The sequence below is a fragment of the Chiloscyllium plagiosum genome, chromosome 21 (assembly GCF_004010195.1).
Source record: "Chiloscyllium plagiosum isolate BGI_BamShark_2017 chromosome 21, ASM401019v2, whole genome shotgun sequence".
In the NCBI taxonomy this organism is placed as follows: Eukaryota; Metazoa; Chordata; class Chondrichthyes; order Orectolobiformes; family Hemiscylliidae; genus Chiloscyllium; species Chiloscyllium plagiosum.
Window position 1 is genome coordinate 48,453,931 of NC_057730.1, and position 16,447 is coordinate 48,470,377.

Consider the following 16,447-nt stretch of genomic DNA (forward strand, 5'->3'; position numbering starts at 1 on the left):
GGGTATATGAATAGGAAGGGTTTGGAGGGATATGGGCCGGGTGCTGGCAGGTGGGACTAGATTGGGTTGGGATATCTGGTCAGCATGGACGGGTTGAACCGAAGGGTCTGTTTCCATGCTGTACATCTCTATGACTCTATGACTCTATTTTTTTGAAAATATAAAGCTACTTCAACTGTACTTTCACAATAATCAGAACCCATTCTTGACATCAAGTTCAATGCCTTGAAAACCTTAGTTTGTAGAGGTAACCACTACAGACACATGACTTCCTTGTTATCTGTTATTTGAATTGTATTTTGATGGAGGACTACACACACACACACACGCACATACACACATGCACATACACACATTCAGACACACACACGTATTCAGACACTCACATATTCAGATATGGACATAGGTATACGTGCAAGGGGGAGAGGAGGTGATGGTCTTGTGGTATTGTTGCTAGACTAATAATCCAGGAATTCTGCTAATGTTCTGGGGATCCCAGTTCAAATCCCGTCATGGCAGATAATGGAATTTGAATTCAATATTTTTTTTAAAATTAAGAATCTTCTGATGGCCATGAAACCATTGCCAATTGTTAGAAAAACCCATCTGACACATTAATGTCCTGCATGGAAGGAAATTTGCTATCCTCACTTGGTCTGGCCTACCGTGTTAGGGAACTGGAGCTGGAGTTGGATGAACTTCGGATCATTGGTGGGCTTGGATCGGCGCAACATCGAGGGCCAAAGGGGCTGTACTGCGCTGTATTCTTCTATGTTCTATGTTCTATGTTCTACATGTGACTTCAGACCCACAGCAATGTGGTTGAATCTCAACTGCCCTCTGAAATGGCCTAGCAAGCCACTCAGTTCAAGAGCAGTTAGAGACGGACAATAATTACTGGCCAGCCAGAGACACCCATGTCCCACAAGTGAACAAACAAAAGTGCAACCAGCAGCTTGCCTAACTGTCTCACACTGTTATTGAATGTGAGTAATTGCTCTGCAAATCCAATCAATCCAGTCGGTCGATGTCAAATCCACCCATGAAGCAAAGTCCTCTGTTTGCATCTGAAATCAACATTCCTCCATTCCAGTTAAGCGGCGGGCTAAATGCTCCACATACCTGAAATGTGTTCTTGTGGGCTATGTCCACAATTCACTGATAGAATGAGAAGCTAGATAAATGCAGGAAGGAGAAAGGAGCAGAGAAATAGGGCTGGATGGAATGGGTTAGCAGAAGGCTCACATGAGCTCACACCAGCTCAGATTATTTGGGCTGAATGGCCTGTTTCAGTGGAGGAACTTCGAAGTAATATATTCTATTTTGGCAGTTGATACATCTGTGTGAATCAGCACGACAGGATTTCAGAATTCTGTCTCTCATCACATGAATAAAATCCTCTAGCCTCACTTTCACAGTTTAACATTGTCTCAACCTTTTCCTGTGTTACAGAACCCCAGTCAGTTTTACAGAAAAAGTCAGGCTCAGCACCAAGACCACAGGGGAATGTAAATGATGGCAGGGACCATATACAGCAACCTCACTGACAGCAAGAACCATGTATAACAGAGCTCTGATTATATAGAAGAGGAAAAAAATTGTTCCCACAGTTCTTTTTGTCTGAAGGAAACAGGGAACGAGAGAGTGTCTGTTTTATTCTGTGAACCTCTATAAATTTTAATAAGTGACATTTGTGACAAATACTTTCTTAAAGAAAAGAACTGATAATCAGCATTGTCATCAAGATGCTATGTTAGGAAGCTCACAAAGCTGTGATTGTAAATGTTTCTGAACATGAGCATGAATGAAGGAACCAAGCAAGCAAGTGGATTATCACATCTCATACTTGGGAATTTTCAATTCGTTATAAAAGGCAATGTTCAAAAGTTAACCAAGACAATCTAAATGTCGTCCTAGAAGTGGTGTCTGTTGATAGCATGGGCCTAACCCTATCCCAGTTTATATAGCTGCTGTACTTGTCTGTTATGCTGACCTAACATTGATAGTGCAGAGGCTGCCTTTCAATGTATGTACCCGTCAATGTGCCATTGTTGTCTGTTCACTTTGCCCAAATCCACCCCACATTCACTTCCCCCCAAATTGCTATCCCTCCAGGGTTGCTGTAAGGAAGCCGATTGCTTCCAATTAGCTGACAACCTCCCACTGGGTGGACGTTCACCCTGCCACTGCAGTTTTGCGAGAAGCAGCATAAAATGGCAACTAGTTGAGCCTTAGCTTATTAAAGTATAGCTTGGAGTGGGCAGCCTCGACTCATCTGGTGCTGGCCCTGGGAAAACACACGGATGGCAGGACCACTTTTCGGAGCCACTCTGACTCAACTCTTTGTGATTTTATTGTCCAGACCGCCTCCTGAGAGCAAATGAAACCCTGGACAAAGGAACAAGAGTTGACCATTTAGTTGACTAACCTATTTTACTAAGTTATTGTTGACCCATACCCAAACTCAGTAGACCCACCTTTGATCCAAATCCTCAATACCTTTACTGAATAACAATGAATCTTCAAGGTAAGGTTTAAATGGTAATAGATTGGGGTTCAATATGGAGACAAACAAATACAATGCATTATTGTCCACAATATTTAAAGAGGGATGCAAGTACATTGTGTGTGTAAGCTTTGCCAACTCTCCCCCACCACCCTTGTCCTAACCAAAAAAATAATTGATATCAAGAGTTACACAGTTTGGTTCCACTAGACTCCATTAGACCAGGTGATTACACACACATGCTCTTTCTAAAAAGGAGCAGTCTTTGTGACATGACCATGACTTGGGTGCTTGGATATCCCCCTTAGAACTTAAAGAAGGAATTAGGAATTGGGAAGACTAGAAGGGGCAATGAAATGGCAGTTAGGATTAAGAAGAATCTGAAGACATTTATACATACAGGAAGAGCAAGAGAGTCACTAGGGAAAGGGTAAGTCTACTCAAGGACAAAGGAGAGAATTTACCCATGGAGCCAGTGCAAATGGATGAGGTCCTTAATGAGTACTTTGCATTGGTATTCACCAAGGAGAAAGACCTGGATGATAAGATTGGGGAGGGATACGTATGTATTCTAGGGGATGTCAATGTTAAGAAGGTGGCGATGTTGTGTATCTTAACAAACATTAATGTAGATAAGTTACCAGAGCCTGATGGGATCTATCCCAGGATAATATGAAAGGCAAAGAAGGAGATTTCTGGGGCTTTGACAGAAATATTTGTCTCCTCTTTAGACACAGGCAGAATAGCCAATGTTGCTTACTTGTTTGAAAAGGCCAACAGGGATAATACAAGAATTTGTAGGCCAGTGAGCTTACATAGTGGTAGGGAAATTATTGGAGACAATTCTTATGGACTGGATTTAACTACAATTAGAAAAGAATGGACTTATTATAGATAGTCAGCATGGCTTTGTGCAGGGGAGGCTTTGTCTTATAAATTTGATTGAGTGTTTTGAAGAAGTGAGGAAAGTGATTGATAAGGGTAGGGCAGCGGATATTATCCATGTAGACTTTCCCAAAGCATTTGACAAGGTGCCTCATGGTGGGCTGGGTCAGAAGATTAGGTCACATGGGGCTCCAAGTGAGTTGGTAATTTGGATATAAAATTGGCTTGGTCATAGAAGACATATGGTGGTTGTGGAAGGGTGTTTTTCTAACTGGAAGCCTATGACCAGTGGAGTTTCACAAGGGTCAGTGTTTGTAATATATATTTTGAGCTCGGACTTTTTTCATTGGAAAAAAGAAGGAAGAGAGGGGACCTAATTGAGATGTACAAGATAATGAGAGGCAGAGATAGAGTTGATAGCCATAGACTTTTTCACAGGGCAGAAATTGTTAACATGAGGGGTCATAGTTTTAAGCTGTTTGGCGGAAAGTATAAAGGGGATGTCAGAGGCGGGTTCTTTACGCAGAGAGTTGTGAGAACATGAAGTGTGTTGCCAGCAGCAGTTGTGGCAGCGAGGTCATTGGGGATATTTAAGAGACTGCTGGACATGCATATGGTCACAGAAATTTGAGGGTTCATACATTAGGTTTACCTTACATGAGGATCAATGGTCGGCACAACATTGTGGGCTGAAGGGCCTGTTCTGTGCTGTACTGTTCTATGTTCTATGTTCTATATATAAATGATTGAGATGAAAATGTAGGTGGTCTGAATAGTAAGTTTGTTGATGAGAGGAAATATTGTGGATTTGTGTATAGTGAGGAATATTGTCAAAGTTGGAAAGTTGCGTGGAAAAATGGCAGGTAGAGTTTAATGGATACAAGTGAGGTGATGAATTTTGGAAGGTTCAATGCAAGAGGAAAGTACACAGTAAGTGGCAAGAACATTGGTATACAGAGGGATCGTGTGGTGCAAGTGGTAAGGAAGGCATATGGTTTACTTGCCTTCATTTGTAAAGGTATTGAATATAAAATTTGATCTGATATGATTTGCTTTGATTTATTTATTGTCATGTGTATCTAAGTACAGTCAAAATCTTTGTTTGCAAGCAGTGCACGCAGATCATAGTAAGCAAGGAAATACAGATGATAGGGTGAATAAAAAGTTTAGACAGAGGCATACAGATTACGTTGTTTAGGGTGCACATGAGGCAAGATCAATATTTGCAAGATCAGCATTATTTGAAGTTAGAGAGTCCATTCATCAATCTAATAACAGCCAGAAAAAAGCTGTTCCTGAACTTGCTGGTGCATGTGTTCAAGCTTTTGGAGTGGCAAGTTACGTTGCAGCTGTATAAAACTTTAGTTAGCATTAGTGTGGTGCTGGAAAAGCACAGCAGATCAGGCAGCATCTGAATATGTCTGGAATATTGTGTAGTAACCACACTACAGGAAGGATGTGGAGGTTTTGGAGAGGGTGCAGTAAAGGTTTTACCAGGATGTTGCCTGGATTGGAGTGCATTAGCTATAAGAAGAAGTTAGACAAACTTGGATTATTTTCTCTACAGCATTAAAGGCTGAAGGGTGACCTGATAGAAGTATTTACAATTATGACAAGCATGGATAGGGTGGATAGTCAGAGTCCTTTTCCAAGAATGGGGATAGAGTCATAGAGATGTACAGCATAGAAACAGACCCTTCGGTCCAACTCACCCATGCTGACCAGATATCCTAAATTAATCTAGTCCCATTTGGTGGCATGTGGCCCATTTCCCTCTAAACCCTTCCTATTCATATACCCATCCAGATGCCTTTTAAATGCTGTAATTGTACCAGCCTCCACCACTTCCCTTGGCAGCTCATTCCATGCTCACACCATCAGCTGCATGAAAACATTGCCCCTTAGGTCCTTTTTATATCTTTCCCCTCTGACCCTAAACCTATGCCCTCTAGTTTTGGATTCCCTTACCCCAGGGAAAAGACCTTGTCTGTTTACCTTATGCATGACCCTCATGATTTTATAAACCTCTGTAAAGCCACTCCTCAGCCTCCGACGTTTCAGGCTAAATAGCTTTCGCCTGTTCAGCCTCTCCCTATAGATCAAACCCTCCAATCCTGGCAACATCCTTGTAAATCTTTTCTAAATCATTTCAAGTTTCACAACATCCTTCCTATAGCAGGGACAGCAGAAATGAACATAGTATTCCAAAAGTGTCCTGACCAATTGCTTGTACAGCCACAACATGACCTCCCAACTCCTGTACTCAATTCACTGACCAATAAAAGAAAGCATACCAAATGCCTTCTTCACTATCCAATCTACCTGTGACTCCACTTTCAAAGCACTATGAACGTGCACAGCAGTCTCTTTGTTCAGCAATACTCCCTAGGACATTACTATTAAGTGTTTAAGTCTTGCTAAGATTTGCTTTTCCAAAATGCAGCACCTCACATGTATTTAAACGAAACTCCATCTGCCACTCCTCAGCCCATTGGCCCATCTGATCAAGATCTCACTGTCCTCTGGGGTAACCTTCTTCGCTGTCCACTACGCCTCCAACTTTGGTGTCATCTGCAAACCTACTAAATATACCTCCTATGTTCACATCCACATCATTTACATAAATGACGAAAAGCAGTGGACCCAGCACTGATCCTTGCGGCACTCCACTGGTCACAGACCTCCAGTCTGAAAAGCAACCCTCCACCATCACCCTCTGTCTACTACCTTTGAGCTAGTTCTGTGTCTAAATGGGTAGTTCTCCCTGTGATCTAACCTTGCTAACCAGTCTACCATGAGGAAATGTCAAATAGTAGGGTTCATCAATTTAAAGTGAGATATGTGAGGCAAGTTTTTGTTATGCAGAGGGTAGTAGGTCCCTGGAATGTATTTCCAGGGAAGGTAGTAGAAACAAATATGATGGCAAGAGTTCAGAAACATGAAAAGGCAAGGGGTAGAGGCATTAGGACTATGTGCGGGTCAGTGGTATTAATTTTGAATAGCATCATGGTTGGGACAAACATAGTGTGCTGAAGGGTCTGTTCCTGAACTGTGCTGTTCTACATTTCATGTTCTTGGAAAAGAGTGTCTCTGCACATTCAGCAAGGCTTGGTAGGATACCTCAGAGAAATGCTTCATCTCGATTATACACACTCATTTATTAACTCCCCCACCCATTTTAGAAAGAGCCACTTCTTTGAGAAACAAGTTCGATCTTTGTTTTTATTCATTCATGGGATGTGGGTATTGCTGGCTGAACCCATATTTGTTACCCTTTGCTGTGTGTCTGGAGTCACGTGTTGACCAGACCAGGTAAGGATGGCAGATTTTGATCCCTAAAGGACATGAGTGAGCTAGATGTGTTTTTGTAAACAATGATTACATGCTCACCATGAGACTATCTTTTTAATTCCATGATTTAGAGATGCCGGTATTAGACTGGGGTGTACAAAGTTAAAAATCACACAATACCAGGCTCCGAAAGCTATTAAACCTTTTGGACTATGACTTGGTGTTGTGATTTTTAACTTTTTAATTCCAGATTTCTATTGAATTTAAATTTTACCGTCTGCCATGACGGATTTTGAGACCATGCCTCCAGCAGATTAGCCTGTGGTTCATGAATTATGAGCCACCCTGTGGCTCAATACTTCAACTCCCCCTCCCACTCCACCAAGGATATGCAGGTCTTTGGACCACCTATCACATTTCCGACGCCCCTCCCCCAAGTCCCTCCTCCCTACCTTTTATCTTAGCCTGCTGGACAAACGTCGATTCTCCTGTCCCCTGGATGCTGCCTGACCTGCTGCGCTTTTCCAGCAACACATTTTCAGCTCTGATCGCCAGCATCTGCAGTCCTCACTTTCTCCTCGTTCATGAATTATCAGTCCAGTGTGGCTCGCCACTGTGTCACCACCTCCCTGTAATCCAGCCCCTATTTGCAAAGCTTTACTCACATGAAATTGGCTGCAAAAAATTGTTGAACTAAGAGACGGTTACATTTTGATTTAAAAAAAAACCATCAGGCACTTATTTTCTTACAATTTCTTCCATCAGAATCTCATGCTACACTGAGACATATAAACCTCTATCATGCCAGCCCAGTGAAAATATTCTCCCAACTAGATGCACAACACCACTATCCTGAAAGAATTTGCCAGTCTAATCTAAATCAACTCAAATGATCATGTGTCTGATTAAAATTCAGCTCCTGGTCCCTTCAGCCCATAAATCAATGCCTATAAAAAAAGTTCAATATGGCATAAACAGTAAGTCGAGAAGAATCAATTTATCCTCCAAAATATTTCACATTCTATTTATTTAATCTTGAAAACAGCTCAGACCTTAATTGTGACACAGCTGTACAGTACCACAATGTGGAGATGATATGCATTAGAGTTGGAGGAATTGGTACATTTTGGTGGCAGGCTATGTTACTGAGAATACTAGAAATCTGGTTAAAAAGAACTAGAAAAAGCTGAAAACATTCAGCAAGTGAGGAAGCACGTACACAGAGGGGAATTCGGGAGGGTTTACATTTCAAGCCTTTTCACCCTCAATCCGGATGCAAACTCGCAACTGTCAGAGTAAGTCAAAGAGAGGGGATAGTGAAACACAGAAAATGAGGAAACACAACCCCATTTAAAAGACAGGATATAAAAAGGAAAGAGATTCAAACTGCCACAACTGTGCACCATTTTACTAATCTATCAAATATCTTCATGTCTGAATCACAGAATCCCTAAACAGTGTGGAATCTGGCCACTTGGCTCATCAAGTCCACACCAACCCTCCTAAGAGCATCCAACCCAATCCCTGTAACCCTGCATTTCTCAAGGCAAATCCATTTAATCTGCACATAGAGTCAGAGAGATGTACAGCATGGAAACAAACCCTTCGGTCCAACCCGTCCATGTCGACCAGTTATCCCAACCCAATCTAGTCCCACCTGCCAGCACCGGGCCCATATCTCTCCAAACCCTTCCTATTCATATACCCATCCAAATGCCTCTTAAATGTTGCAATTGTACCAGCCTCCACCACTTCCTCTGGCAGCTCATTCCATACACGTACCACTCTCTGTGTGAAAAAGTTGCCCCGTAGGTCTCTTTTATATCTTTCCCCTCTCACCCTAAACCTATGCCCTCTAGTTCTGGACTTCCCGGCCCCAAGGAAAAGGCTTTGCCTACTTATCCTATCCATGCCCCTCATAATTTTGTAATCCTCTATAAGGTCACCCTTCAGCCCCCGAAGCTCCAGGGAAAAGAGCCCCAGCCTGTTCAGCATTTCCCTGTAGCTCAAATCCTCCAACCCTGGCAACATCCTTGTAAATCTTTTCTGAACCCTTTCAAGTTTCACAACATCTTTCCTATAGGAAGGAGACCAAAATTGCGCACAATATTCCAACAGTGGCCTAACTAATGTTCTGTACAGCCGCAACATGACCTCCCAATTCCTGTACTCAATACTCTGACCAATAAAGGAAAGCATACCAAAAGCCTTCTTTACTATCCTGTCTATCTGCGACTCCACTTTCAAGGAGCTATGAACCTGCACTCCAAGGTCTCTTTGTTCAGCAACACTCCCTAGGACCTTACCATTAAGTGTATAATTCCTGCTAAGATTTGCTTTCACAAAGTGCAGCACCTCGCATTTATCTGAATTAAACTCCATCTGCCACTTCTCAGCCCATTGGCCCATCTGGTCAAGATCCTGTTGTAATCTGATGTAACCCTCTTCGCTGTCCATTACACCTCCAATTTTGGTGTCATCTGCAAACTTACTAACTGTACCTCTTATGCTCGGATCCAAATCATTTACATAAATGACAAAAAGTAGAGGACCCAGCACCAATCCTTGTGGCACTCCACTGGTCACAGGCCTCCAATCTGAAAAACAACCCTCCACCACCACCCCCTGTTTCTTTGGATTGTGGGAGAAAACCCACATAGACGTAAGGAGGGTGTGCAAACTCCACACGGACAGATGCCTGAAGGTGGAACGAAATGTGGGTCCCTGGCGCTGTGAGGCAGCAGTGCTAACCACTGAGCCACCGTGCCACCCATTTTCCTGTCGCTTCGACACACCTCTGCGCTAAATGTTTTCACCAAAAATTCTTAGTTTGGTTTACGACAGGAATGGCATTGCACTCTTGGTTTTGAATCTCACAACTTGTGCTGTAAAGAATCTTCTTATTTAAGCAACAGGAGCTGCATGCTGGGGGGGGGGGGGGGGGGGGGGCGGGGGGGTGGAGAGAGTGTGAATTTAACAAGAAGTTAAGTGTGAATATCCAACAAGAACTCGTGAGCTCATGAATAAGGTAAGGTATCCATACCATCACCAACAAACTGCAGGAGAGCCAGGTCAATCTGACGTTTCCAAGGTGAGCTTTTCTGCAAAGCTATTCCGTAACCAGTGGTCGAAAAGACATATCCACTGCCGATTGTTACGAGTTTGCAGCCTTCATCCCGTCCTGCCATGTAATTGAGCACCGCCGCGTCATATATGAATGCATCCAACTTTCTAAAATAAAACAAATAACATTACTGAAACAGCACTGCCAGATTTACAGGATTTTTCATAGGTTTCCCACGGCAAGTAAACACTGCACATTTCAGAAAAAAACCCAGCTGAACTTGCAAATGGGGCATTATTAAGCTCTGGCGGGTCACATTCTCAGAGTCACTGAACCAATACAGCATAGAAGGAGACCATTCGGCCCATCTTTTGTCAGGTGCCCATCTACTGCCTTCTCCCCGTTCTACTTGTGTTTGCAAAATTATCAAAGTGCCTATAAGATTATTGCAGTAGTTTCTTCACAATGCTGGATTATGTTGATGGAGTGATGTTCTTTATTTAATCATACATTGTGGAACTTCACACAAGGGACAGCATGCTTCAGTCAGATACCTTTTTATAAAGTTTATCCTTGGAAGCATTTGCGTAGCATTCACATTGCTTTGAAAATCTCATTACACAGTGGAGATTTGAGGGCATCCAATACTGGCATTATGGTCATTTTAAATCAGTTTCAGACACTAAGTAACCAAAATAAACAAAGTGATGATTAATGACTTATCAGGAACATGCTGTGAAATGGTTGTGATTTGCCACATGGTGATATCCAAATTTAATATTAATTGTCATTACTCTGAGGTATTCTAGTCAGTCACTGGTAACTTCATAAGAATGACTCACTGTGGCCTGTTCTTGTACCTGTCAAATAATGACTCGGATGGCACAGCAGCCACAGCATGGAAACAACCAATTTGGTCCACAGGTTCATGCCAGCATTTATGCTCCACATGATTCTCTTCTTAACCCTCTTCACCTAATTCCTCAACATATTCCTCCATAATTTACTTCCTTGTGTGCTTCTCCAGATTCTCTTTGAATGCACCTATGTTAATTGTCTTAACTCTTCTTGTGGTAGAAGTTTCCATGTTCAAAACATTTTCCGCGTAAAGAAGCTTTTTTTTCTTAATTCTACACTGGATTTATTAGTGAATACCTTACGTCTGCCCTGGGTCTGGTCTTGTCCACGAATGAAAACACCTTCTCTGTCTCACATTCTTTCACAGCCTTTAGAACCTTGAGCAGATTCCACCAACCTTCATCCTATGTTGTAACAGCTGGTCATGAAAACCATCCACAGAAAAATCTGATTCACTGTTTCAATCTTTCAGCCTTTGGAACCTCCTGACTAGTGTCACATTTTTTCGTGCCAATTTTTCTAAACGCAAAATATTATATCCATCTTATCACCACTAATTTAAATATGCACTGCTGTAAGAACTTCAACTTTGTCTCAATTTATCTCCTCATGGTTTCTTATCTTTATAGAAACACTTTTGTATCTGCCATCCCCTCAGCCTTTGCTTCAGAGAAGCTCCTTCAATCAACTCGACCTCTCTGTTGCTCCATGAAATGTTGAAAGTGTTGCACCAATGTCAATTGCGATAGGGTTGTTGTAATAATAATTAGCTTTGCTACTTAACAAATAACAATATAAGATTGGAGTGATATGTTATATTAAAGAAGTTTATTATGTAATATTAAAGTAATGTATAAAAATAAATATTGTTAATACCATTTTGAACTGGAGATTGCTTTGCATTAGTGTACTTTGGTTGAATTCTCCAGTGTTCTCTAAAACCACTGCACCTGAAAACTACACTTGCTGTGACTTCTCATGCACAGGGGACTAATGGGGAAATGAAAAGATTTAAAGTGCATCAAGAGGTTTCAAATGCAGCCTTAACTCTGAATTCCTACCATAGCTAGGGGTAGAATCCTGCGGAGACGACAGCAGTTTCTGCCTTCAGTTGGACATCAGTAGGAGCACTGCATCATCTTTATTCAAAAAGGCTTGCCATATTTTGTGGCAATCAAAAACCCAGGGGTGAAAATCCCATCCATTCAGAGCTGCCAGTACAAAGAAGCCAGCAGCTTTGTTGTACTCAGCCGTGTTACTGTATGCCAATCTATCTAATGTTGAAAGATTGTTTCCTACAAAGGTAGTTTTATTTCCCATTTGTTTCTTAAATACCGACATGGGATACCTTCTATGTACTGCCCATTACACTTACACACACACACACACACTCCCACACACACTCCCCACCCAAACACATACACGCACACACATGCACACTAACATGCACACTCACACACGCACACTCCCACTCTCACACACACATGCACACTCACACACACACTCCCACACAGACACAGACACATGCACACTCCCACTCCCACACAGACACACACATATGTACACTCACACATACACACTCCCATTCCCGCACATGCACACTCTCACTCCCACTCTCACACACATACTCACACACACACACGTACACACACACCCCCACACACATACATGCACACTCACACATGCACACTCACACACTCCCACACAGACACAGACACATGCACACTCCCACTCCCACACAGACACACACATATGTACACTCACACATACACACTCCCATTCACATACACACACACACACTCTCTCTCTCACACATTCCAAGCCAACAGGTTATTTACGCTTTCATTGTATTAATCATTTTGAATTATGTCACCAAACTTTATCTCTTCCCTATTAATGAATGTAAGCCTAGTTGTGCTGAGGCCCTGTGTATTCAGTTTATCTCATACTGGTGGAAGGGGCATTGAAGAGTAATTGGTACCTGGACCAAGGAACTACATTATAGCTGTGACAATAGGATGGGAAGGTATTGGTCAAGCAATAGACTTTGGTCTGACAAAGACAGATCTTACATCAAACTCCTGAGGAGTTAACAAGGAATGGTTGAGCTAATTGTTGATTTGTTTGAAAGAAAATCCCAAGGACTTGACAAGAACTGAACTGAGTGTAATTATTGGCAATTGTCTTTGTTTATCAGGTAGCATTCGGTTGAAAGCCATTGCGTATCGTGGTCAGGATAAAGTAATATGTTTATGTCAAGTTTATGTACTGTTATTCTATAATTTGTGGAAATAAAACAAAAATATGATTACTTCCCTGATAGATAAAAATTGAAATGAGTTCTGGAATATAAAATAAACTGATTATATTTTGGTCTTTAGAGGAAAATATTAAGCATCATATGTTATATGAATACTGAAATCTGTAATTAGGTATGTGAAACCAAAACAAATGAAAATACATTCCTTACTGATTGTACTAATGTCAGGCAATTTGTTGAACAAACCTCATTAGAGAAATTATTGATATGTAGTCACTGATGTGTTTTTTTTCCTATGTGGTACGATAGAGGCAATATTCCTTCCAGTGAAAATTGGGAGAATGACTGTTTCTCTTGGTAATTAATGGCTCACCAACAAATGAACTCGGAAATTGCATGTTTTCACCCAGGCATTCCTCTTGATTTCATTCGTGGGCTGTTAATTTAGTGGATCATTAATTTCAGAGATAAACAAGCATTCTCTGAGTTTTTTAGGAAATCAGGGTTTGCTGGGGCCTTAAAATCGTCCCTTTTCTGACTCAGTCAATTTCATTTTGTACCATTCCCTGATTTGCTATTCTTATTGCTGTGCCCTTCTCCTTTTGCACTGTCACACCCACCTATTAAACCTACTAGGAAGAAGACTGAGGGAACAGAATGACAGTCAATGACTCCACTTAAATGGCTATTACTAGCAGGGAGTAAAGGGGAAAACTTTTTTACTCTGACATTCGGTTCTATACCATTTGGTATTGCTTTCTGATTTTGGTAGGATGAAGATGTACTCTTTGCCTTCTTTACATTAATAGTCCACCTGGTTAACAAAATTAAATACCACTTCATACACAATAAGGACGTTCAGGTCCACATTGGCAGGCTGCTTTTCACCATTAAGAACTAATCATATTTTACAATACTTGACAGAAATTACAGTTCAAAATAAAGAACAGGAGAATTATTTTAAGAAAACAGAGCCATAAGGAGACAAGCTGAGACAAAGGTAAAGTGAGATGTGGTGAAGTGTTTCCTAATAAAATGTAACCTGAGTAAGAGACAATCAGAGAGGCCTATAACTTCGGAAACATCTGTAAACCATGAAAACTTAGCAAAGTCGAAAAATGACTTGTAAGTTAGTTACATTAAGTTGAACAATTACTTGAAATTACTTGTTCTGATGTCTTTCTAGATATCAATATCATTGATTGGACAGGGTGGTGATCATCTTTATCAAGCAAACTTTCTTTTTGTTTCAAATTAAAGCAAAATACTTTAGACAGGAGGGATCTGAAATTAACACAAGAAAAGCCGAAGAACTCATCATCTGTGGGGCGAGAAACAGAGTTAACATGATCAGTGTTCTCGCAAAGGGTCACTGGATTTGAAATGTTAACACTTTTTGCTCACTGCAAATGCTGCCAGACATGTTGGATTTTCCAGAATTCTCTGCTTTTGTTCATGTAAATACTGTTTCTCTGTCCTCGGAAGTTGCCAGACCTATTGACGCTTCTTCAGCACTTTTTGCTTTCACTTTTCTTGCGTTGGATCCTGCAGATTTTCTGAGTAGTTACAACATTTTCTGCCCCTGTTACTTAGCACCTATAGTGTACTATGTGCTGGTTACCAAATCAATAATGTGGGTACTTGAATGCTAAGAAATTGAGAGGAGCAAGTTTTGAAGTCCTTAGTAATTTTCAGGACAATGTCTACAATTGTTGCCTAAAACAGCTGAATTACTCTTTTACTCTTAAGTAAAGTTAAAGTAAAGTAAAGCAAGATTCTCCTGCTCCTCGGATGCTGCCTGACCTGCTGTGCTTTTCCAGCACCACACTCTCAACTCTGATCTCCAGCATCTGCAGTCCTCACTTTCTCCTTAAAGTAAGCCCAGCAGTCAGATAGCTGTTGGGATTGTGTGATTTTAGTAGAATGAACATGGTTTTTTAAAATTTATCTTAATCAAGAAATGAGAAATAAATGTAACAGTTTATTGCTCAGGAGATTGCTAAGGAATTAATGATGGGAAACAAATTGGGAATAGTCCCTTTAATATTACATAGGGAAATCCTTATCCAAACTTGGGGAGATGGCAAGACTGTTTCCCTATCTCCATCCCTCAGAAAAGTCCAGACAAAGGTTAAAAAATGTCCACCTTGACAGCATCATGTTTTAAATGGGACGAGAAACATTTTGGACAAATGATTCCACTCATTGTGTATTCCAAAATCTGTCCATCTCTTCTCCTTTAAATCACTTCTTAAAGCTTGAATGTAGCATGATGCCACTTAACGTGTTTGAGTTCAAGACAGACCGGTTTAGCAGAAGGCAAGAACTATCTTCAGGCATGGACTTCCAAATCACATGATTTATTATAATATTAACACTAAATCCTGCTATTCATGGTGATCATAGATATCCCGCTGACACTTAGTGACATTAGTTAAGGTTGTTCTCTATATGTGCTTCTCTCTTCTAATTAATCTATTACGCCGCTAGACTTCAACCAACCACTAACCAACACACTCACTACCTCCTCCTCCACTGTGCTATTTATGCTCAGTGATGCACAGCGCTGTGACATAATTGCAAAGTTGTTCTAGAGCCCTGAAGCCCTTGAATAGCATTAACATTTCCTCATGAGGCTCGGTACCAAATTCTGATGCTGCTTCTGTCAAAGACTTTAGGGAATGTTAATAAGTTGGAAGCATAATATAAAGGGAAGCTGTCATTCTGTGGTTGCTGTGTTTACCGCTCCATGGCACACAAACAATCACTGGGCCCGTTGTGCCCCAATGATATTTTAAAAATTTTTCAAAACATCTACAGAATTCTGTGAAGTTGGAAAGTGACATGCACAGCAAGATTCTGTTCTTAAATGGATTAGGAAATATTATTCTGCTGGAAATGAAAAGCAAAGTCATAAAACAGTGGTCTGAAAATATTGTAACTTTTTAATGCATTGTTGTGATCGCTGTTTTAAAAGATTTCAAGGCCTCAGCACCCAGAGAACCAGAATTTGATAAATTAGATGTTGGTTTATTCAAGCCTGCAGTTAATGTGATTGCCAAATCCACCGCTGACTTTAATTAGTTTTTCCTCCAATATAGGCCAGCTACCAAACAGATGAAAGATTGCTGGTGAGAAGCATCCTTCCGCTGTTCTCAATGTTTAACAACCCATTTTCATGTTTTATTTCGCATTCAGAATTGTGATTATTATTTTCCCCTCTATACAGGTATGAATCTAAATATTATGCATATCAGTGGGACCCAGAATACAGTGGGATAACTTTAAAATTAGACTATTGAGGGTGAAATCAGGAAGGACATTATCACACAAAAAATTGGGGAAATCTGGGAATAATTTTCCATCCCAAAAAAAAAGTTTCGCAAAAGGCTGTTGAGTTTGCGGTCAATTGTAAACTTCAAAACTGAGATTGACAGATTTCTGTAAGGCAAGAATATTCATAGTTAGATCAAATGAGTTAAGATATACATTACTGCCATCAAATTGAATGGCAGAACAGAAACAAAGGATTCAGCAACCTACTCCAGGGTCTATGTCCATCACTCTAGCATCACTGGCATCA

At 40.9% G+C, this 16,447-nt stretch overlaps 1 protein-coding gene across 2 annotated transcripts in view; it reads right to left on the reverse strand.

The window, feature by feature from the left end:
- grin2aa (glutamate receptor, ionotropic, N-methyl D-aspartate 2A, a) overlaps positions 1-16,447 on the reverse strand; it is a 170,983-nt gene that overhangs the window by 30,733 nt on the left and 123,803 nt on the right. For both annotated transcript variants that reach the window (XM_043712001.1, XM_043711999.1), the window contains exon 9: positions 9,726-9,913. In XM_043712001.1, the coding sequence (XP_043567936.1) occupies positions 9,726-9,913 (188 nt within the window). The remainder of the gene's footprint in view (positions 1-9,725; positions 9,914-16,447) is intronic.